The following is a 24,364-nucleotide window of genomic DNA, read 5'->3' on the forward strand; positions in this document are numbered from 1 at the left end:
CAGTGAGAGGCCCGCGTACCGCAAAAATAAAATAAAATAAAATAAAAAATGGCTTAATATATATGGCTTAGCGACCTACTGTGTACACAGCAAATCAGAATACAGAAAACCTGACGTGGGGCAGAAAAGGTGGGTGAGGTTGAGATGGAGAGGAAGAAAGAGGGGGAAATGAAGTCCTATCACTTGAGAAAAGGCAGGAAGACAAAAATGCGGAGAAATAGGTTGCCATTCACAAAATCCTTCTTTAACTGCATTTGTATTTTCAGTATTTTTCTTCCATCAACCATCCTTTGATAGGCTAAGTAGCATAAAATGAGATTGGTGAAGACACTCCCACAGAGTGTTTTTTGTAAGTCACTGGACCACTAGGGAAGTCCGACAGTTTGGTTTTAAAATGCTTAGAGTCATTCCTCGGTTTACCTTAGTAATTCTGAGAGCACAGTAACTAAACATTCTGAGAGCAGAGCGGAATCGAGTGAAACCTGTATACTCTGCACATCAGACATTCCGACTTGTAGAGTAGATCTTAAAAATGAGAGTCAGGTGTGCTTATTTTCCAGGTGAGGATACTTGTGTCTGGCAAAGTTAGCACTTCAGCATGGGATTGTTCCTGATAAAAGCAGCACTTAATCCCTGGATTCCTGACCCTCAGAGGCCACATCTCCTTCTTTTACTCCTTTAAAAACGTCTCATATCTGCCTCATTCGATTCCCTTGGGCTTTGGTGGGGAGTGACCCACTTTATTTCCTGGGTCCAATTCCGGTCTCATACAATTAATTTCCCTACCCTCATCTCCATCTTGCCCAAGTGCACTGATTGAAGAAACAAGTCTTGGGCTTTAGTCTTTCCCAAAGACTTCTGATTACGTCCGTCTCATGACTACGCTCTCTTGGTGTCTTCCCAAAGTAGACTTTTTCCCACCAGGTTACGCCAGATGTCTCCAAGGCATCGGAAGCTGTGTGCTCCTGATTTGTTTTCAATTGTGGATTGTATTTCTTTTCGGATTACTTTTCAGGTCACCTTTAAGGAGCCTTCATTTTCATATGAATCACCTGTCCTACTGATGATTATGATTCAAAGAGTTATTAAGTATTTAAAAAGCAATATGGGGACTTCCCTGGTGGCGCAGTGGTTGAGAGTCCGCCTGCCGATGCAGGGCACACGGGTTCGTGCCCCGGTCTGGGAAGATCGCACATGCCGCGGAGCGGCTGGGCCTGTGAGCCATGGCCGCTGAGCCTGTGCATCCGGAGCCTGTGTTCCGCAGCGGGAGAGGCCACAACAGTGAGAAGCCCGCGTACCGTAAAAAAAAAAAAAAAAGCAATATGTATTTTTAAATTCTGAAACAAACATCTTGGGTGAGCTACAAAAACCTTTCCAAAGTTTGTCGTTGCTCTTGTTTTGCGTTTACATCATGATTCTGGACCCAGACCTATTTCTTTCAGTGAACCCTGCTCTGTTAAGGAACAGGATTTATTTTGGAAATGCTTGTCAGAATGTTTTTGAGCTTTAAAAGATGAACAGTTTTCTCTTCACATCTCAGCTACCGAATAGTTGTAGGTGTCCTTGTCTTTCTCCAACCTCTTCCAACCTGAAGCCCCTTTATCTGTGAACCACGTATGGAAGAGCTTCCATAGAGGGCTGCGCTCTTCTCTCACTGATATACGAAGATCAGAAAAAAGCAGGGAGCAGAGCAATGAGGGGCTTTGGTAAACTGGGTATCAGGCTGTACTTGGAAGACATCACACTTAAAAGAGAGTTTCTCCTCCTACAGTTGTTTTACTGTGTCTCTTCATGTAGACACATACAGATATGTGGGTTCTGATCAGACTTACTGGTCTCCCTCTCCTGTCTCCACCCCACTCTCCTTACATGATAGTGTGCCCATTACTTAATGTTACTCAGTTTTTTTAATCTGTAAAAATGCATGTCTAATTTGCTTGATGTTAACTAATAGATGTGAAAGCACCCAGCACAATGTCCCATCTTTTGTATTGCAAGAAGCCTCTGGTCACTTAGTCATGTCCCTTTAAGAATACAGTTGACCCTTGAACAACACAGGTGTGAACTGCAGAGGTCCACTTTGAGGCGGATTTTTTTTTTCAGTGGTAAGTACTATAGTACTACACAGTCTGCAGTTGGTTGAGTCCACAGATATGGAGGAACGGTATATACAGAGGGCTGACTCTAAGCTATACATAGATTTTCAACCGTGCAGAGGGCTGGCACGCCTGTCCCCCACCATTGTTTAAGGGTCAACTCTACTTTCTAAGCAATATGGAAAAGAAGTAGTATTAAAATACCAAATACAATCTAGCTGTATTGGCTGAAAATTATCACACCGTTTTAAAGAAAGAAATTTAGTTCCATTAAAGTCTATACCTCTCTAAACCTGACTTGCAATGTATGATTTAATTGATAACGCAGCATAAAGTATCCTTTTCTGACCTGAACCACAAGAAAATCCAGTTTTTTTCTAGCCTTTAATAATAATGTTTATGGCGTATATAAATTAACTTTAGTAGGGCATACATGAGAAGAAACACATACACAATTAGATAGATACACAATGAAAGAGAATCTTTAGAGTTTGGTCAAATTGGTCCTGTGTGGGGCTTCCCTGGTGGCGCAGTGGTTGAGAGTCCGCCTGCTGATGCAGAGGACGCGGGTTCGTGCCCTGGTCCAGGAGGATCCTGCATGCCGCGGAGCGGCTGGGCCCGTGGGCCGTGGCCGCTGAGCCTGCGCGTCCGGAGACTGTGCTCCGCAATGGGAGAGGCCACAGCAGTGAGAGGCCCACGTACTGCAAAAAAAAAAAAAAAAAAAAAATTGGTCCTGTGTGGATTTCACAGTATATTTTGCTGTAAATTTACTAACTTTTAACTTGGCACCCAGTTAAATTAGAGGATTCTTTTCCTTTCCTCATACAAAGTTATATTAATATAACCAGTTGTAATCACAGTACTTTACCGAACTATACAATAATGTTATTTCCTACACTTCGGGAAAATACGTGTCTCAAAGATCCTTTTCTCTTTATAATATTCTGCCCACCTTCCCTTCTCCCTACATCCCACATTAAGATTTAATTCTTAAATTACTCTGAGCTTTAGAGAAATGTCCAGATTTCTTTTTACCACATATGTTTTGGTTTTCTGAATATTGCACACTAATGAAAATTCCCTGTGCATCTGTAGTAAATAAACCTTTGAATTGCTCATTGTTTCAGATCAGCCCCCTAGATCTTTAGCAGCTGTCTTTGTGGCATGTTCAGCCCACAGATTCAGTCTGTCTGTTTCTGGGATTTTAATCATCAGCCACGCACACAGGCACAAACGTCAGGTTGCCTTGTAGACAGAGTGGTGGTAACATCTGTATGTGCTGTAGCCTCCACGGGGGTGCGGCTCATCCTTTATCTCCTCCTCTCACCTTGTGTTAGTCAGCTCAGGCTGCCGTCAGAGAATGCCACAGACTGGGTGGCTTAAACAGCAACAGTGGATTTTCTCACTGTCTGGAGGCCCGAAGTCTGGAAGTCCATGATCAGGGTGCCGGCAGAGTTAGGTTCTTGTGATGCCTCTCTCCTCAGCTTGCACACAGCTGCCTTCTTACAGTGTTGTCACAAGGCCTTTCCTCTGTGCACACACTTTTGTTGTCTCATCTTCTTAAAAGGACGCCAGTCCTGTCTGATTAGGGCCCCACCCTTATGATCTCATTAACCTTAATTACCTTTTTAAGGGCCCTATCTTCAAACACAGTCACACTGGGGATGTGAAGCTACGTCTTCCATTCAGTCCTCCAGCTCCCCGTCTCCCCTTCTCCCCTTCTCTCCTTCTCTCCAGAAGCCTCATGCTCTAGGATACTGATCTCTATGGGATCCAGGTCCTCTGGCTTCTGCTGGGGTTCAGCCTTGGGATACGTTGGCAAAAAATGGGAGAGAGGGAGGAAGAGACTGGGGTCTTGCTCAGCACACATTCCCCTGGCTTCTTCCCTGCAGGGCCGACATGGGTTGGCGAGTTCCCTGACCAGTTTTCAACTCCTATTAGCCCCTCTGTCTCCCGTTCCAGTGACTCCTCTCTCCCTGGCTCCCTTTAGGCAGTTACTGACCCCATACCCTCCTTTGGAGTTTGCCTTTGCCATGCCCAGTGGAATTTAAGCTTTGGCTCTGGCCTTAGTGAGCATTTCCGATTCCCAGTTTGCTCATCTGTAAAATAATGATACAGACTTGAATTGTGCAGAATAATGTTTGTACAGTGCTTGGTGCATAGTAAGTTTCTGTAAATGTTAGCCTCTGTGGTTTTTAGTGCACAGTGAACCTTCTATGTATAAAACTCTCCTTGATTATAAAACAGAAATTATCTCTTGGACTTCGCTGGTGGCGCAGTGGTTGAGAGTCCGCCTGCCGATGCAGGGGCCCCGGGCTCGTGCCCTGGTCCAGGAGGATCCCACATACCGCGGAGCGGCTAGGCCCGTGAGCCATGGCCACTGAGCCTGCGTGTCCGGAGCCTGTGCTCCGCAACGTGAGAGGCCACAACAGTGAGAGGCCCCCGTACCGCAGGGAAAAAAAAAAAAAAAAAAAAGATGTTAAAATAAATAAATAAAGTATTATCTCTTAAGAATTAGCCCTAGGTTTTCCCTCTCAATAGAGGAATAAATGTGTTTGTTTCTGTTTATAAAAATCATACATGGTCACGGAAGGAAGGTATAAAAAGAAAAGAAAATTCTTTCCTAATCTTACCGAACAGGATAAGTTCTACTACATCGTCACTTGATGGTAGCTTTAAGCGTAAAACTGTACTACACGTTAACTTCATTGCGCACGCATGCACATACACTTTTTTCTAAACTGAGACTATACTGTATCATTTTGTATCCTACATTTGTAATGATTTACAACATAAAAGTACCTTCCGAACATTGTCTTATTATTCTTTTAAAATGAAATACGTTTTTAGAGATCTTTTCAGTCATAATTTTACATAGATATATGAATGAGATTGTGCCATATGTGCTTTTTCATCATTTTGTGGGTTTTAATCTATTATCTTGTTATGGTTCTGTTTAAACCAGGTAGGTTTTGTCATTATCTCATGTGTTCTGTTGACAGGTCAGGTAAAGCTCTGCTGTGACCGTGCTTCTTCCCGGTGACACAGCCCCTCAGTGTGTGATGGGGAGGGCACATTTTGGTGATGAAATGGAACCTTCTTATTTTTCCCTGGCTGCGACGTTCTGTCTCTGATGTATAGACCTGAGTCAGTCGCCAGAGTTTCTCAATCTGGCCATCCACACCATAGTGAGGAGTAATTCCCTCTGGAGAATTGGAAGCGTTGGACAAAATCCTTAGTTTATGATGGGTTGGTGATTTTTGCATCCTTCTCTATGTTTCGTGAATATTTGGATGGGAAACTGAAGGATGGTAAACCAGGTCCAGCTGTTTAGTGGCAATAACATCCAGAAGTTCCTCCCCCTCTCCATGAATTTTTCCCATTCCTGTGTAATCATATTGCATTTTTCCACATTGAAGGGCAAAAAGAAATCCATGCTCAGGTCAGGTCAAATCCTGTCATAAATATTCTGTTCCCTGAGGATTCAAGGTCAGGGAGAGTTTATCAAAGATACTCCAGATTCTTTGTCATCTCTCTTTCCTTGGCTCTTTTTTCCAGAAATTCCAGGACAACACTCCAAATACTTTTTCCTCCACCTGACACCAGAAGAGCTGGGGCCTGGAAAGAAGAAAAGAGGTTTAGTCATCACTAGCTTTGTGACTTTGGTTCTCACTTCCTAATTACAAAGTGATAGACTTGACCTACGTGTCCTCCAGCATGCCTTGTAGTTTTAAAATGGTAGAATTTCTGAAGGATTCAGCTGTAACTGTTCTGAGAGATGCTCTTCACTTTGGCTTATGTTTCTCTTTTCTTCTGAAGATCTCATCTTACAGAGAAAAATAGTCCATATGCTTCAATACATCTGTGTTCTATGTTGCTTCTTCTCCTTAATTATTTTATGACCTTAGGAAGGTCTTTGAGTTTATGCCAAGCTTTGACATAAAGAATGTAAGAAAAACTTCTTGGATCTGGTTGAAGAAGGTATCCACAGTCAAATATGTTTGGAAATTACTTCAGATCGTGCCCCCCTCTTAGTTTTGCAATGAACCGTCACTCACTAAAGACTGTTAGAAGTTCTGCAATAAGGGAACCTGTTTAATTTTGCTTAATTCAGAATTTCCCAAACATATTTGATCTTGAAATCCTTTTATTTCTGGTAGCATCCATAACATCCCTCATAATTAATATCCCTGCCATGCATAGAGGAAGCACAGCTCTGGAAGGAAGGGCATCATCCCAAATTCTGCCCTTTATTGATGATGTGATCTCAGAATAAATACATTACCTCTGTGCACCTCACATTGCTCATATATCAAATGAGGGTACATAATAGCAGCCACTTCATGTGGATGAAGATTTATAGGAATATAATATGACTATGGTAATTGTGACTAATAATATTCCAACTCTGAGGTCTGGCTGTCTGGGTTCAAATTCTGTCTTTCCACTTACTGGCTTGTGACCTTAAAAACATTACTTCTTTACCTCAATTCTTTATCTGTGTGATGGGGACAAAAATTGTACCATTCTCACAGAGTTGTTGGAGGAATTCAGTCTGATTCATGTAAAACATTTAGAATTGTGCTTGGCCCACGGTAGGTACCTAGTAAAATGTTAGCCCTTATGATCGTCACTGTTTGTGCTCTTGTTACTTCTATGACTGTATCAGGTGAAAGGTAATATTTTAGTTTCTTTTTTTAATTGGGATATAATTGACATATTAGTTTCAAGTATACAACATTAATGGTTCAATATTTGTATATATTTGTGAAATGATCACCACCTTGAGTCTAGTTAACATCCATCACCATACATAGTTACAGCTTTTTTTCTTGTGATGAGAGATTTTAAGATCTCTCTTAGCAACTTTCAAATGTACAATACAGTAGTATTAACCATAGTCGTCATGCTGTACATTGCATCCAGATTAGTTTTGTCTTTTTTTTTATAAATCTATTTATTTATTTTTGGGGTGCGTTGGGTCTTCGTTGCTACACACAGGCTTTCTCTAGTTGCGGCGAGTGGGGGCTACTCTTCACGGTGGCTTCTCTTGTTGCGGAGCACGGGCTTCAGTAGTTGTGGCTCGTGGGCTCTAGAAAGCATGCTTAGTATTTGTGGCATGGGGGCTTAGTTGCTCCGCGGCATGTGGGATCTTCGCGGACCAGCAATTGAACCCGTGTCCCCTGCATTGGCAGGTGGATTCTTAATCACTGCGCCACCAGGGAAGTCCTATATTAGTTTTTAAAAGCAGCTCCTCTTACTTCAGAAAGCAGCTTAGATCCAGCACATTATTAATGCAGCATCGTACCCCTTCTGCAAATGCTTCATTCTGCCATGTTGATATTGCTCTTGTCTTCATCTAGAGTCTGTGACCCATGTCTTCCATCATCTAAGTTTTTCTGTTTGTGTGCAGGGGCGGAGAGGCCTCGGCTCTGTTTTTGTCTGGGCATCGGGAAATGGTGGGAGGAGCAAAGACCACTGCTCCTGTGATGGCTACACCAACAGCATCTACACCATCTCCATCAGCAGCACAGCCGAAAGCGGAAAGAAGCCTTGGTACCTGGAAGAGTGTTCGTCCACGCTGGCCACAACCTACAGCAGCGGGGAGTCCTATGATAAGAAAATAGTATGTGACATTTGCATGTCTGGCATGATTGGTTTATTTATCTTTCACTTTGAAACACAAATGGAGACCATAGAAAGATTAGCTGATTACTCAACACAGGTATTTGTAAATATTACCATTCCGTTACCAAGTCATTGAAAAAGCCTGTCTGGGTCATTACATTCCAGCATTGAATGTGGCCTTAGACATGATTAAGCTTCAGTTTTATTGAAGACAAATGAATGGACTACATTCACCTTGTGAGTTGGTGGCAGAGAAAAGACTGGGTGGGATCCTCAGCCCAGTTCCCTATCACTCTGTCCCCGTACTGCCTTTGAACTTCAGCTTGAGTACTTTGGTCTCCAAGTAGGTACAACGAATTCAGTGCGACCTAAACCTATGTAAAAGGTGCTTCTCTAACACTGCAGCACAGAGTTTGCCTGAACGAGAAGCACAGTAGTCCTGTGTGATCTGCTTACCAACATGCTCTGCTCTCTATGCACATGGTAAAATGGTTAAGAGTTTAGGTTTGCAGGACCAGCCGGCGTGGCTTTCGTTCACTCTGGAACTATTTACTAGCTGGGTAACTTTGGATACATTACTTAATTTTTCTGTCTCAAGATCCTCACCTGTAAAATGAGGGCATTTAGTAATACCTAGTTCGTGGAGTTATTTCAGTGATTATGAGCAAGTAGATAGAAAGTGCTTTGCACACTACCTGACCCATTGGTGCTCAAAAAAGGTCTGGCTTTTAGGATGCCCCACACTGTGCGACTGACTCTAAATCTCAGACACCTTTGCACTTTGCTCTTTTCCTGATCATGGTTTTATAAAATGTCTCAGGGTTTGTCTTTCTAAAGTGGAGCTAAGCTGCTATACATGACATTTTTTAGCATTTAGCCAACATCCTGCTTTCAGATCCTGTGATTCACGCAGGTTTGGTTCACTCTGCAATGCTCCCTCTGGCTTTATACGGCGGTGGAAATAGAGGTGATAAGATACTACCTCCTTCCTGTAATTCTTCATCCATATCTATTTGGTTCCTCTTGATTCCTGATTACTATAGGATTTTCACGTTTGATTTCTCGGCTACCTTTTACTATCCTCTTAAGTTACATTTTTCAGATGGATTTAAATAAAAACTGCCTACCCCTGTGCATATCCCATCTGTCCCCATCTTTCTCTAATCCCTTCATAATAATTGGGTTAAAAATATGCACATGAGTAACCCTGGAAGTACCTCCATCATACATCAGTAAACATATTCCACAATACAAAGTGAAATATAAAAGGAGAAAATACAGAGATGACAAGTTTTGAAGTTCCATGGCTTTCTTCATGGGAAAGTGATGCTCTATGATACTTTACCATCATTATGGAAACGTTTTAATCTAGGAATGTTCCTTTGGCTTTCAAATTTGCTCATCCCTCAGAGCTCCTGGTCAAGGCCCACTAATACTGAGTGGCATCCGTCAGTTCTGCATCATGAAAATCCTGATGAAAACTCTCTGGAATAAGAATTGTCTCCCCAAACTTCTAGAGTCTGAAGGCATGTTAATGAAAACTCACCATTGCTTCAAAGTAAATATGCCCATCTAGTGCTATTATTTCCTGTGGGGCAGTTGTTGTGAGAGAGGTGTTTTTAAGTTCCATAAGTGCCTTCCTTAAGAGAAGATTATAATCCAATGGGCAAAATATCAAGGAAGAAGGAAGTGTTGCCAGGTCCCAGATGGAAGAGCACAGTGCAGATAGAGGGACCTCAAAATTGCTACCCTGAGATTTACTCCTTACACTTGACCTTCCTGGGCTTTTCATCACTACTTACTGTGACGGTGTGGTAGCTGCTATGACCCCCATTGACTGGGTGGTCATTTAGGATGCTTCCACAGACGGACAAATCGATCATTCTGTGGTGAGGGATAGGGCTTGAGAGGAAAGATGGACGCCATGATTTAATGTCAATATCCTTGATTCAGGTCATATTTCACTTCTCCCTTGTTGCTGCTTCTGATATCAAAACCTTTACTGACTCACTGAGTATATAAAGTTACCTGTTTACCTTTTACTTGGCTCTACCTTTTGTTTAACCTCTCCCATTTTCGTGGTAGCAATTGATTACAAATTTTTCTCTAGCCAGTTCTCAGCTTCTCTTATTTCGCCTGAGTCTCCAGATTACCCTCAGTTGGAGAGGAATGTGGTAGCTGTTTCCAATTATAATCTCTAGCTACGGACAGACCACTCAGTGGCTAAGTAACCTCTACCGAGTCTTGGTTTCCTCCTCCGTAAAGTGGAGGTAAAGCCAGAACCAACCTCATAAATTTTCATGAAGATAGCAATGTACTGAGCCTAAGGTACTTACACAACGCCTGTGGCAACGAGCCACCTAGTAAGTGGCTGGTACCCTTGTTCCCTAAGTCAGGGTAGCTTTCTGTATCGTGGGAGCTTAGGCTGGTCGTTTTTCCAGCTGTTGTTAACAGAGGTGCTTGTTGCACCTTCGTTTTTCCAATCTGTAGAACCACGATCTGTTCCACCCACCCCGTAAAGAATGGCACTTTGATGGTAAACATGTTAACAGTTTGAATGTGAGGAGAGTTGGTGGCAACATCAGGCTTTTATGGTCCAGCTGCCCCTTTTCCTTCTAGATGTCAGAATGACAAATAGTCCTGCTCTGCGCTTGGGACCTTTTCTTCACCACGCTTTGAACCAGATGTCTGTGGTCCCTCAGAGATGCCCGCATCCTGTTAGTGGCATCCGTGATTGAGTGTTACAGGAACAGCAGTGTCTCCCTTTGTTCTGGGGCTCCCCTCCCCAGTCCATCCATTTCCTTTTGTCATTTGCTGCTTCTTCAGAAGAGCACAGTTGTCATTCTTCATTCATAGAGCACCTTTGTGAGTTGAACTGAGGCAGACGCTGAGGATCCAGGAGAGCGGAAAGATCTCACTGCTTCTGGGAAAGCACTTTGGTTAAATAATTTTTTCTTGTCCCTTTCATGGTGTGCAAGTAGGAAAACCTTGCCCTGAGTTTCAGAACGTAGCCAAGTCTCCATCCCTTGGTTTCCTACCATCACTATCGTACAGTTGTGGACCTTGGTATTCCACGCATGCTTTAATAGATTCGGATCAGTGATGGCCTTGAACCTTATTATAGCAAGTGAAGCAACTAAAATATCAAGATTACTATGATAAGAAGCTCCCCTATAAGGTAAATAGAAATCAGTTGAAGTGACTGGTTATTATGAAATAATGTTTTTATTAACAACACCGTATACATTTTATTCCATGCCAGACATGTAGTACATTTACAGTTATATTAACATGTCATAAATATAACATTTTTTGCCCTTCTAATGTGTGCCTGGCAGTGTGCTATGCACATTGGATGCATCCTCTCTTTGTATCACCAAAACATTACGCAGGAAGGTCAAGTATTGTCCCCACTCTACAGATGAGAAAACTAAAGTCTGAAAGGTTAAAAGAAACACATGTAGTAAGTGGTAGAGTCTGGATTCCAACCAAAGTTGTGTTGAACCCCCAGCCCACCTTGTAACCAATGTGCTGTCATGCCCCGGATCCTTCCCAGGGACCTCCAGCATGGGGCTGTATAAAAGAACAGTGCTTTTCTTGCCTGTTCGGGGTTCTCTTCACAGTGATTTAAAAAAAAAAAAGAAAAGTATGTGGACTATATAGGCATCCACTGTTTTTCACTACTTGGCCCACTCGTTCTTTTTGAATATGGAAAGTAATTTTCATTTTTAAATGTATTACCTTTACTTTCATTTATATTCTTGATGACAGTGTATTCAAATTTTATACACTCGGAATACAGTGAGCAATTTGCTTCGTAGTCCTTTAGATCAGCGTTGTCCAGTAGGACTTTCTGCTAGGATGGAAGGGTTCTCCATCTGTGCTGCCAGAATGGTAGTCACTAGACACACGTGGCTGTCGAGCATGTTCAATGTGGCCAGTGCAGTGGAAGAACTTTAATTTTAATTGCGATTAAATTTTAACTGATTTAAATTTAAATATCCACATGGGACTATTGGTGATTATATTGAACAGCACATTTTTACTTTTATGGCTCACTAATTTTGAATTTCATGCCGTTAGACCTCTTCCTAACCCCCTCAGACGATCGGTCGGTCTTCTTGCAAAACACCTAAGCCCTTTGCCAGTCTAAGTGGCTAATTCCCGTGGCCTGGCGTTGAACTCCCCAAAGTTACCTTTTTGCGTTTTGTGTGATTTCAAACCAGGGCCCTCCTGTGCGACTCGTGTCATCTGGCAGGAACACTCTTTTCCCAGAAACCACTTCATGTATGCCTCTTCTCAAATTTCCTATCAGGGAGGCTGTTCTTCCTCACCTTCCCCTGAAAGAGTGGCACTCCCCTCCCCCCAAACTCTACTCTTTTATCCTGTTCAGTTTTCTTTCTAGCGTCCTTAGAGCTACTTAACATGATGTTATACATTTTTTTATTGACTGTTTTCCATGCTAGAATGGAAACCACTTGAGGTTGAAGACTTTCTTTCCCAGAGCCTGAGCTTGATAAATGTTCAGGAGTAACTGACATTGAGAAAGATAGAAGCCTCACAAGGCATTTAAACAGTCCCAGGACGCAGGTAGTGCTCTCTTTCAGAGAATCTTCCTCTACTGGTAGGTTGGAGAAAGGCAGAGGGTACGTGACAATATATTTCACATAGGAAATTGCCTACAGGAATCCTGCTGTAGAAAGCTGTACATCCAACTATCCTTAGTGTCAAGGAGCCTTAAAGATCCTGTCTTTATGTAACCCTTCACTACCTCCTGAATTTCTCCCAAGTTCTTTGATAGCGATAAAGCTCCCCTCTCTCCCCAGTCACTCCCATCATTAAATTATATTTCTTTTGGGACTTGTTCAGCCTTTGTCTTTTTTTCCTCTAGTAATTTGTCTCAGTGATTGGAATATGGGGGCTATCGTATTCCTCCTGGGTCTTGTGAGCCCGGGTTTAAATATATGCTCTGCTCAGCCCTCTTCCGATGTCATTTTATTTATTTGTGTTCAAAACAAACTTGCTGCCTGGGGTATCTCAGGGTTGGCCTGAAAGACCAGTTCCATTGGAGGAATTATCTTATTGCTTTTAATATTCCTTAGCAGCTACACATTTCCTTTTGCAGAAAGTACCCTCTCCGCTAACGAATTTGTTATTCAGATGCAGTCATTGCTATCATCTCTCTGTTTCTCCTTTTGATTTGGGAAATGTCATGATTTTTCATGAGTGAAAGACTAGCAAACCCAGATGTGTTTAGTTTGTATAGACGTCTGATCCATATTCTCTTGAGAATGTTAAAAAGAAGGAAGGAAAGTTTATGCCTAAAAAATTCTGATTTTGACTGTGGCCCAAAGGAGAATGGTGATACCCACTGGTTGACGGGGGCTGGATCCCAAGGCCAGTTTCGCCATAATTGCTGGTGATGGTCTGGAACCGCCACCTTTGCTCTCATGGGTGACTACACTCTGTAGCTCAGCTTTTTCTTTTGCTGCCATTTCAGGATTTAATACTTCACCACTTACCAGCTCTTTAGTGGCTGCATGTCATTGGGCTCATGAATCTCTCTGAGCCTCCATTTCCTTAGTTAATAAATAGTATTGATATATCTTCCTTGCAGAGTTCTTGTGGATCCAATCTAATTTTATATATAACTGTGTGCACACATACACACAAATATATTTTATATACAACATACACACCTATCGCTCATTGCCTTGCTCTTTGCAAGTTGCTGGTGGTGTGGTTTTAGAAGCAGTGCAGCCAGTGTTAGCAATAGTGGTAGGAAGAGAAATGGCTATACTTTAGCCCCTGGATTGTGTATATACACATACACACATCATTTTTGTAGGCTGCTTATAAGTTTATGTAAGTCTTATTTGGAGAATCGATAAAGAAGTAACCTTGAAGTCTTTCCTAATAAGTGGGAGAGTTTAAAACATAGAACAAAATGAGTATAAAGGAGCTTGACACTAGTAATTCAACTTAACAAATAAATACTGTACCTCTGCTCTGTACCCAGCACTGAGCTGAACATTATAGAGATTCAAAAAATGATATGAGATGGGATCCTTCTTTAGTGATATTAACCTCACATTGATAAGCAAAACCTTACGTTTGCACTTTACAGTTACAGATTCTCATTGCAACATGGGAGTGGAATTTTGTGTGGTCTTTTGTCAGTCATAATCGAATTTTACACCAGTCTTTGTGACTTTGGTGAACACAGAAAGCGTTAGTCTTTGGTTCCTTTATATTTTGCTGTGCTTAATAAATCAGCTTCTCCTATTTTATTCGTTAACACATTTAAGATGTAGTTTCTGCCCTTATCCTCCTCCAGAGCTGTGTCTGAAACAGGTTTTTTTTTTTTTGGCACCTTTCTAATCCAAATCCAAATCGACACCAGAAACAAATTCAACCTAACAGACAGAATCATTTCATGTTTTAAAAATATCTGTTCAGTTGCTCTTTTAACAGATATGAGACAATATGGCACCTTCAAAATAAAACAGATCACAAGATATCAGGGAGATAGAAACTCCTAACTGTGTAAAGATTTGTCATTTATAGCCAGCCTCAATCTGAACTGAGGTTCCCTGGAGAATTACATCAACAGGCTAGAATAAAAGATCCAATCAGCCCAAGTAATCGAAATGTGAAATACTCGGAAATAAGAGCTTAGGATGAGAAAAAGGGATGGTTCTTCACAGCAGAAGCCTGACTCGACCTGAATACCCACCCCATCTCACCAAATCAAGATGACATCCCAAACTTTGTGGAGTCCAAAAGCCCATCTGCTACCCATCCTGGGAGAGGCTGAAAATCTAATTTGCTGATCAAGACAGCTTTGATCTGGTGTGAGGCCTGGTGTCATCTCCTGTTTCCTTCACTCTGATGGGCAGAAATGATATTTTCTTGAGCAATCTGAGAAGTTCTGTGGAGAAAAATTCTGTTTCTGATTTGGGTAGTGAATTTGGGGAATTTAGAGCATGCAAGATGCGCCAGCGGGACCAAAACCAAATTCTGAGACATTCTAAAATGGAATTGAAACTTAATGCGCTTTATTGTTCTGTTTTCACATATCAACTCTCTGAATTCCCAGCCCCATGATGTGGGCCAACCGTTGAATGCAACTTTTCCTTTAAGTTACACTGTCAGTTCTTGTATGCATGTGTTGTGATTAATGGGGTTACCCCATGTGGTTCCAGTTTGGGGAGCATCATTTTTCTTTAAAATTGCATGCTCCTTGGTGGTCTTTGCCTTTTCTTTCTAAAGATAGACATAAAAATTTCCTGATGCTGTGCGTTCTCTTAATGATGAAAACCTGCCTTAGATCTTTCCGGTAATTTACACCTCAATATCTCGACCACTGACAGTAACTTCCTCTTGAAATGACCCAGCTGGAGTTTCCACTTAAAGCAGGATGAGAAGGGAGTGAGGATGTTTTTGTTTCTTTTCTCTCCATTCCTTTTAACCTCCCTCCTCTCCATCACCTTCCTGTTCCACTCCCTTTCTACCCCTACTCACGTTTCATTTAGTTCAAGTGATTGGAAAAAAAAATAAAAGCGCGATGATGATGTGGAATTCTACAAACTTGCCTATATTAATAGCATTTAACAGTAAATTGGTGTTTATATATAAAAGTACTAAATGGCTGTTTACTTAAGTATATATCATTTGTGTATATACCTGCGGACCCTATTTGGATGGAGCATATTCCTATGGCCAACCCAACATCATAACATTTTTATTGTTCACTGGAGGTGAGGCTGGAGGTAGCTATTTATTACATGCACAAATGCTGCACACACTTGGCGTCTCTATTCTGGATTTGTTTCTGTACATTGAAAGCGTCTGGTGCAGCTGAAGAATAAGCAAAATGAGCCAACTGAGAAAACGTCATGAAAAATCTTGAATTCAGGCACAAGTCATTGAAAAAAAAAAAAAACTTGGCCAAGGAATGTGACCGTGAGGGTGAGGTAAAATGAGAAAAATGCAGGCAAGGCCACCTCTCAACAACAGTATATCTGGAGACCTGGAAACAGGCTGCTGCTGGGGTATTTATACATTGACTTAGGGACCAGGCCTTTGGAAAATAAGGCTGCAAATTCACCCATCATTTCAAATGAAATAGAAATCACTTTTTAACAATCCATCAATCCCACTTCTGAGTACATATCTGAAAGAATTGAAAACAGGATCTGAGGACTTCCCTGGTGGTGCAGCGGTGGAGAGTCTGCCTGCCAATGCAGGGGACACGAGTTTGAGCCCTGGTCCAGGAGGATCTCGCATGCCACGGAGCAGCTAAGCCCAGTGCACCATGACTGCTGAGCCTGCGCCCTAGAGCCCGGGAGCCACAACTACTGAAGCCCACGTTCCTAGAGCCCGTGCTTCACAACAAGAGAAGCCACCGCAATGAGAAGCCCGCGCACCACAATGAAGAGTAGCCCCCGCTCGCCGCAACTAGAGAAAGCCTGCATGCAGCAACGAAGACCCAATGCTGCCATAAAGAAGGAAGGAAGGGAGGAAGGAAAAAAAAGAAAAGAAAGAAAGAATTACGAAAAGGCCAGCTGTGGGTCTAAAGGAGTTGGTCTTTAAGAAAAAAAAAGAATAATTGAAAACAGGATCTGGAAGAGATATTTACACACCTATGTTTATTGCAACATTATTCACAATAGCCAAGAGGTGGAAGCAACCCAAATACCAATTGACAGATGAATGAATCAAGAAAATATACTACATAATACAATGGAATATTATGCAGCCTAAAAAGAAGGAAATCATGCCACATGCTACAACACGGATGAGCCTTGAGGACGTTATTCTAACTGAAATAAGCCAGTCACAAAAAAGACAAATGCTGCATGATTCCACTTCCATGAGGTACCTAGAGCAGTGACAGTCACAGAAGCAAACAGTAGAATGGTGGCTGCCAGGGGTTGGGGAGGGGCCGTGGGGAGTTGTTTAATGGGTAGAGTTTCAGTCAGGCAAGGTGAAAATGTCGTAGAGCTCTAGGATTGCACAGCAAAGTGCATATAATTAGCAATACTGTACTGTACACTTAAAAAGTTGTTAAAAGGGTAAATCTGTGTTATGTGGGGTTTTTTGCCTCGCCCCCTCCAAAAAGAAATACCTTTTTAACGCCAACAATTGAAAAATCTCAGAAGTTTCTTAATGTAGAAGTGGGTAGGGCTCTCTTTACCCAGACATCTTGCGAACATCCACTGTGGAGGCTCAGAGGATGGCTAGCTAATCACGTCTGTGAATCTAGAAACAACTTGCCCTGCTTGCCAAACACACGGTCGGGCTCTTGCCCAGCTCTCAGTTATCCCAGAAAAGAGTGCAAGGCTTGTCTCCTTTCCGCCACCACCTATCTACGTGGTTCTCTGTATTTTTACTCTTTCTCCCATTTCTTTTGTATCAGTGCCTCTCAATCTGGTAATACTAGTGGTGTCAAAAGGCATAAAGAACGGATAGTGAACACTGATGGCCTCGTGTGAAACTAAATCACCGGGATGTCGATCTCGATTCATGACAGATAATTAAAGAGTCCCTTCAGACGTCCTCACGTGACCCTGAGGAAACTTTTAGGGGAGGACTCATTTCTAAAGAGTTATGCAGTGCTTTCTTTCGGTGATGAGCAAATTTCTTTCCAAATCAGCTAATCTGCATTCTTCTCTTGAAGGACGCACCTTAGAAAAGCAAGGCTTTGTTTTCGCCACCTCTATCCCCCTACACCTTTCTGATGACCTTTCACCTCAGTTTTCTTATCTGTAAAATATGGGCTATATACTTGTCTTGATGACTGAGAAAGCTTTACCAATGTCTTCCAATAACTACAATGAGACTCCTAAGTTCGTCTCACAAGCCTTGTAGCTTCCCAGCAGGAGGGCTATTAGTCCCAAGGGGGCAAAAAAGGATTCTTATCAGGGAGGGAGGATCTTAGATATTACAGTGGTTTGCAAAATTATATACCATAGTGCTTTATTTCTCTTGTTATGAAGATTCTGCATTTAATTTTTCTTCTTTCATGAAATGATCATGGAACAGAGGTTGAGAAACACTGCCCTTGCTGATGGGCATGTTATTCAGCCACAGCTGAAGTGAACTAGATTCAAACCAAGAGGAAAAAATGATATAGTTCTCACATTTTGATCTTTAGAAAATAGAAAATGGCTAATCTCCTATAATATACAAGCATGCACTTAGATCTGTTCATTTCACATCAAGTACACTGGCTTCAACCTTGTTTTTAGTATTTGTGTTAAATCTATCAGGAAGTCTTGGTTCATCCAAGTCACATTTCTGTGCATTCTAAAAATGAGTCTGTAAGCAAAGTTCCTTCTAGGGCAGAATAAATCTTTTGCTTGAAACCTGCAGCTTTTCCAATGTAATAGTTCTAGGAGGGCAGGAACAAGACCCTGTGCTTTTATTCATTACGCTAGGTGCTTAACTCAGTGTCTGGTTGTTGGATCAACATGTTTGATTATTTAAAATGTTGGAGTAATGAAAGAACTTTCGTTTTAACTAAAGCTGGGACCAGAGAGAGGCAAGTGAGGTGCCTAGGGTGTAAAATTTAAGGATACACTTGCACAACCCGTATGTTTCGGGCCAAAGCCTCACCTCAGTCCTCACCCTGGTTGTAACGCAAGTGGAATCCAATTTCCAAACCCTCCCCTTTTCAGAGTTGATTTACACAGGCAATTCTCTGGAAGTGATACAGTCACAGGAGTGCGGGAACAAGGAATTTAAAACAACTATTTCAACACCCCTCCATTCCAGTTTTATGAGTAAATTTCTTTTTACTTGCATGTGACTCACATTGACCCCACAGCCCTAAATTTTCCACTTCTGTCTTCTAGATCACTACGGATCTGAGGCAGCGTTGCACGGACAACCACACTGGGACATCGGCCTCAGCCCCCATGGCTGCAGGCATCATTGCACTGGCCCTGGAAGCCAAGTAAGCCTTTATCTCCATATGTCTCCACTGGCGACAGCCCCTCAGCTCAAGGACAGTTTACCCCTTCGCTAGTATACAATCTCGAGCACAACGAGCCAGAATATAATCTTCCCAATTCCACCTTTAAAACTGCAAAGATTGGCCTTAAGAAAAGCTTCCCCTCTATTAAGGGAAAAGGCAACTTTTTTGGTTTTTATCTTCTTAAGAAATCAAACTGTGTAATTACTTTATTGTGGAGTCATAGTGCAGGCATGCCAGTTGGCTGTAACACTCTTGCCTTGTTGAGGTTTTTATTCCAGTCGGGGAATGTTCTGTGAGTCTCAGAAAGCTTAGGTCTGCCCACTTCTGGTTCCTTTCCCTGCAGGACAGCAATGCAGCTCAGATTCCATGACAGTAGAACCGTCACAGACTCACTCTGGGGAACAAAACACGTCAAGGTCATATGACAGGAGCCCAGGAAGAAAGACAACCCACTTAACTGAAATCCTTCTTAATGTAGTCAAATTTGGTGTTTAAAAGATCCCTTTGAAAGGCTCCCTCAGGTTATTTTAGGTTCTTAGGTTAGATTTATATGGTGGTAGGTCTCTCTTCTTTCTCCAAGCACCAATAGATTAGTTTGTCTTAACTCTTTGAAAACCTGATAGAGATCTACACTCCCTTACCCTCAATTTCAAAAGCCAAAATGGCCTGAAAACTGATAGTTGTTTTTTGCACATTTGACACCAAAACTCATTTGATGGCAAAGCTTGCCCAGAACTGATTTGAAGCTATTTTCAGTCTTTATGTATTGTGAAAATTCACACATTTCACTGTAGAAGCATTAATATCTTTGATTATGAGGTGCTAGCTTGGACCCCACTGGAAGTTTTGTGTGCCATATGCTGTGGACACCATATCTGAAAAAATTTTGAATTCCGAACATATCTGGTCCAAGGATTTTATAAAAGGGATTGTGGGCCTGAACTCTGAGGCCATCCCTACAAGAGGATCATAACAAGAACGAATTGAAGTAATTACATAAGTGTTTTTCCAAAAATAGCCTTGCATCCCTGCCCTAGGGAGGAATGGAAAGATTCTTTCATATAAACCTGATATAGAGCCATAGCAGGTGACAGGGAAAGAACAAGGATCATGATGAGACTCGGGTATTAATAAGAACAGTACTGTTTCATTCCCGGTACATATTGGCTTCCCAACATTTACATCTGACTCTCTATAAGGCAGACAGCCTCTGTCAAGGCAGTTGGGCCTCAATGTAATATGGATTCAGTAAATTGCTAAGTCATGTGTAATTCCTTGGACTGAGACAGGCAGAAGAACACAGGCTCTGGATATGGTGGTGTCTTAGTCCATTCAAGCTGCTATAACAAAATACCATAAACGGAGTAGCTTATAAACAACAAACACTTATTTCTCACAGCTCTCGAAGCTGGAAAGTCCAAGATCAAGGTGCCAGCAGACTTAGTGTCTGGCAAAGACCCACTTCCTAGTTGGCTTTACGTGGTAGAAGAAAGGGGCAAGGGAGATCTCTGGATAAATGTCTCTTATGAGGGCACTGATCCCATTAAAGAGGTCTCCAGCCTTGTGACCTAATCACCTCCCAAAGGCCCTACCTCCTAATACTCTCACATTGGGTGTTAAGTTTCAACATACGAATTTTAAGGGGACACAAATATTCAGACCATAGCAGGTACCATATCTTTTGGTGGCCTCCTGCCCCTAAGCATTGACATTGAGAGATATTCAAGCTCCTATCAATGTTTGGATTTCTTTTGTTTTGGCAGGGTTAAATATTAAATCATTTCACCACATTTTATCTTTTAAAGTGTTAAAAGTTTAGCGAGGAGTTGGCACTTATTCTGTTCTCACTTTATAACTTTTCACTGGACTGTTCTGACAGCAGATTAAGTATCTGTGTTTTTAATTTGGTGACTGTAAGTTGGATTTTGAAAAATATATCGTCTTCATTCTGAAATTCTGGGTTGTTTCTCTGGAATAGTCTCCTGTCCACAAACTACTAAAAAAAAAAAAAAATAGGAATCCTTCCTGCACCTCCCCGTTTCCCAAAAAAAGGATATAATCTCAAATTTGGCAACCAAGTACCATAACTGTGGCTGTACAGCACATGCTACTCAGTTCCTTGAAATACTACTGTAACACTAATATTTTCAACAATAATTCTTTTAACCACTATTTAAGCTCAAATGAAAAATCCTTAATTTTATGCCTCAAACAACACACTCAGTTGGATAAGTTTGCTTTGGGGCTGGGGAACACACTGGAAAGCTGCCTGTTTTTTTTCCCTTTGCATTTTGAGCATTTTTTTAAGATTGATTTTTGCCAAAACTTTATTGGGTGGAAGGAAGGTCCTAGGATAGAGTTTATGTAGAAAATCCACCGTATTTTAAGATTTTAAACAGTCTAGTCCGATCGTGCAGCCAAAGTATATAGTAAACAACCAGATCAGGTGAGAAAGAATAAACCTTTCCTTGCATCTCTATCGGTTTGTTCTACAGGCCAATCTTTGCCTGTAAGTGAAGCTGAAAGTTGGGGGCAATAGGTCTGAGTACCTCAAGAGTGGGTCAGGCATGGATGTTAAACTAGCATCAATAAGCAATGGGCCTCCCACGGGAGAAAAAAGTATCTAAATAGCAAAGAGCTCAAGTAACAGTGTACCAAGGGTGCAGTTGTTCTCAACAAAGCTAAGTTTAACCCTTGGTAAGTGTACCTCACCCAGTCACCCAACCTCCACCACTAGTGCTTCCTAGCAACACTTAAGCCTTGGTATTTTGAGATTCAGCCTTTGCCATCACCAGTGGAAGAGCCTGATAGTAGTTCTCTGTTATCCAAGTTCCAAGACCCCCAGTGGATGCCTTTAACCACAGATAGTACCGAGCCCTACATGTACTATGATTTTTCCTATAAGTACCTACCTATAACAAAGTTTAATTTATAAATTAGGCACAGTAAGAAATGAAGAACAGTAACTAAAAATAGAACAATTATAACAATGTACTGTATTAAAAGTTACGTGAATGTGGCCTCTCTCACAACATCTTATAGAACCATACGCACTCTTCTTGTGATGGTGTGAGATGATCGAATGCCTCCGTGTTGAAATGAAGTGAGGTGAATGGCGTGGGCATCGTGACGTAGTGTTAGGCTACTGCTGACCTTCTGATGATACGTCAGAAGGAGGGTCGTCTTCGGGTAATCTGGATCATCACGCCATGGTTGGCGATCCCGGGTGGGACAGGGCTGGACAGTATGAGATTTCATCGCACTACTCAGAATGCTGTACAATTTAAACTTACGAATTGTTTGTTTCTGGAATTTTCCATGTAATATTTTTGGACCATGGTTGACCATGCATAAATGAAACCGCAGAAAGAGAAGACAAGGATTGTGGCGGGGAGGTGGACCACTGTACTCCCTTATAAGGAGGGAAGAGAGAAAGCCAGAGCTGGGCAGAATTCTGACCCAGGACTCTGTCCAGCACTTCAGATATTCACCTCCTGCTCAGGTCAGATGAGTCACTGGATGAGGCTGAGCGTTCAGCTGAAAAGCTGCAGGCGGGGACTGCCAGTCCCTATCCAGCTGCATATCCCAGCTCTTTCTGCCCGACAAGGAGAAATGCATTGTTTCTCCTAAGGTCACTAGGTTACAGTAGTATATACTCAGGGAAAACTGCCACCTCCCAGCTTCTTCACAGCCTGCTTCCTTTACGTCCCCACGTGCTTGCTTGCATCGGCACATTTGCCTGGATCAGTAGGACTGTGGGTCCTACTGTGGATGCTACTCCAACTGTTGACCCCTCTGCATTGTGAGTCTTCTTGCTCCCCTAAGGTTGGAGCTTTCCAAAAAATCTTCTTAGGAAACTAAGGGAAGAGAAAACAAAAACAAAACAGAGAAACAGAGAAGCTTAAAGTGTTCAGATCTCTTATCTGAATGCAACAAAAGTTTGGTCATTAACTCTGCTGTGATAACTAATAGGACTCCCAGGCCATCCTTATCCTGTGGGGTATGTAAGAACATGTGTTGTAAGAAACTCCACTGTAACTAACACACCCCCAGATCCTTGGGTAAAAGTGTACCACTCCCAAGACTGGAAGGATTCTCAGTTCTAAAAACCTACCTCCTTTTTGTCCTGAGTCCGGAGCCTCTTTAAGCTCTATAGGCACCTCTGACAGTCTGATCATAACTTTGCCTTTCTAATTACTAAACAATTTCCTCCTGCTCCTAAAAATGTTACCTGGGTGCGAGAAGCTCTAAATATTTTCCCTTCTAAAAATCAGGAGCAATTTCAGAATAAGAGAAAACACTGGCATCTTAAAAGAGAGGCAAGAAAACTGTTTCTGTTTCGGGGTACCCTCATCACATATGTATTGGTTCAGAGGTTTATAATATTTCTGTTGTTTGGCTTTTGTGGATTTGGGGGGAATTTTCTGGTTTTTCAGTTGAGTGAGTAGGGAATATGTAATCAGTGATTACAAGCAAACTAATTATCATTTGGTCCATTGCTACTTAAAATGACATCTTTTTATATACTGTAACTGAAAAAGTTTAAGTAAAGTAAGTGTCCTGGGAGCAGGTTTCTTTGCTTTTTTTTTTTTATTGAAGTATAGTTGATTTGCAATGTTGTGTTAATTTCTGCTGTACAACAAAGTGATTCAGTTATACATATATACACATTCTTTTTTAATATTTTCCATTATGGTTTATCATAGGATACTGAATATAGTTCTCTGCTATACAGTAAAACCTTGTTGTTTATCCATTCCATATATAACACCTTACATCTGCTAACCTCAACCTCCCACTCCACCCCTCCCCCAACCCCCTCCCCCTTGGCAACCACTAGTCTGTTCTCTATGTCCATGAATCTGTCTCTGTTTCATAGATAAGTTCATTTATGCCATATTTTACATTCCACACATAAGTGATATCATATACTATTTGTCTTTCTCATCTGACTTACTTCATTTAGTATGATAGCCTCTGGTTGTATCCATGTTGCTGCAAATGACATTATTGTGTTCATTTTTATGGCTGAGTAGTATTCCCTGTATATATGTATATACCACATCTTCTTGATCCACTCCTCTGTAGATGGACATTTAGGTTGTTTCCATGCCTTGGCTATTGTGAATAGTGCTGCTGTGGACATAGGGGTGCGTGTATCTTTTTGAATTAGAGTTTTCTCTGCATATATGCCCAGGAGTGGGATTGCTGGATCATATGGTAATTCTATTTTTAGTTGTCTGGGGAACCTGGGAGCAGGTTTCTTAAATGAAGAAAGTAGTTGGGTCTTCCCTGGTGGTGCAGTGGTTGAGAGTCTGCCTGCCGATGCAGGGGACACGGGTTCGTGCCCCGGTCCGGGAAGATCCCACATGCCGCGGAGCGGCTGGGCCTGTGAGCCATGGCCGCTGAGCCTGCGCGTCTGGAGCCTGTGCTCCACAACGGGAGAGGCCACAACAGTGAGAGGCCCACGTACCACAAAAAAAGAAAAGAAAAAAAGAAAAAGAAAGTAGTGAAACATAACTAATAGTGTTGGGTGAGCAACCTAGAAAAACATCAAGTCATATTTGTAAGGTGCTTTGTATCTCAATGCTGGTATATATTACCAGTACCCCAGACGTGTAGAAAGAAAAAAATATGTTGCTAGCAAATGATATTTCAT

At 41.8% G+C, this 24,364-nt stretch overlaps 1 protein-coding gene across 1 annotated transcript in view; it reads left to right on the forward strand.

Moving 5' to 3' along the window:
• The window catches only part of PCSK5 (proprotein convertase subtilisin/kexin type 5), a 316,119-nt gene that overhangs the window by 174,677 nt on the left and 117,078 nt on the right, over positions 1-24,364 (forward strand). The window contains exons 8-9 of the mRNA XM_022573484.3: positions 7,510-7,722; positions 18,584-18,684. Coding sequence (XP_022429192.1) covers positions 7,510-7,722; positions 18,584-18,684 — 314 coding nt within the window. The remainder of the gene's footprint in view (positions 1-7,509; positions 7,723-18,583; positions 18,685-24,364) is intronic.

Source organism: Delphinapterus leucas, chromosome 6, assembly GCF_059928025.1.
Source record: "Delphinapterus leucas isolate spDelLeu-1000000601 "Yukka" chromosome 6, BTC_Dleu_Yukka2, whole genome shotgun sequence".
Lineage (NCBI taxonomy): Eukaryota > Metazoa > Chordata > Mammalia > Artiodactyla > Monodontidae > Delphinapterus > Delphinapterus leucas.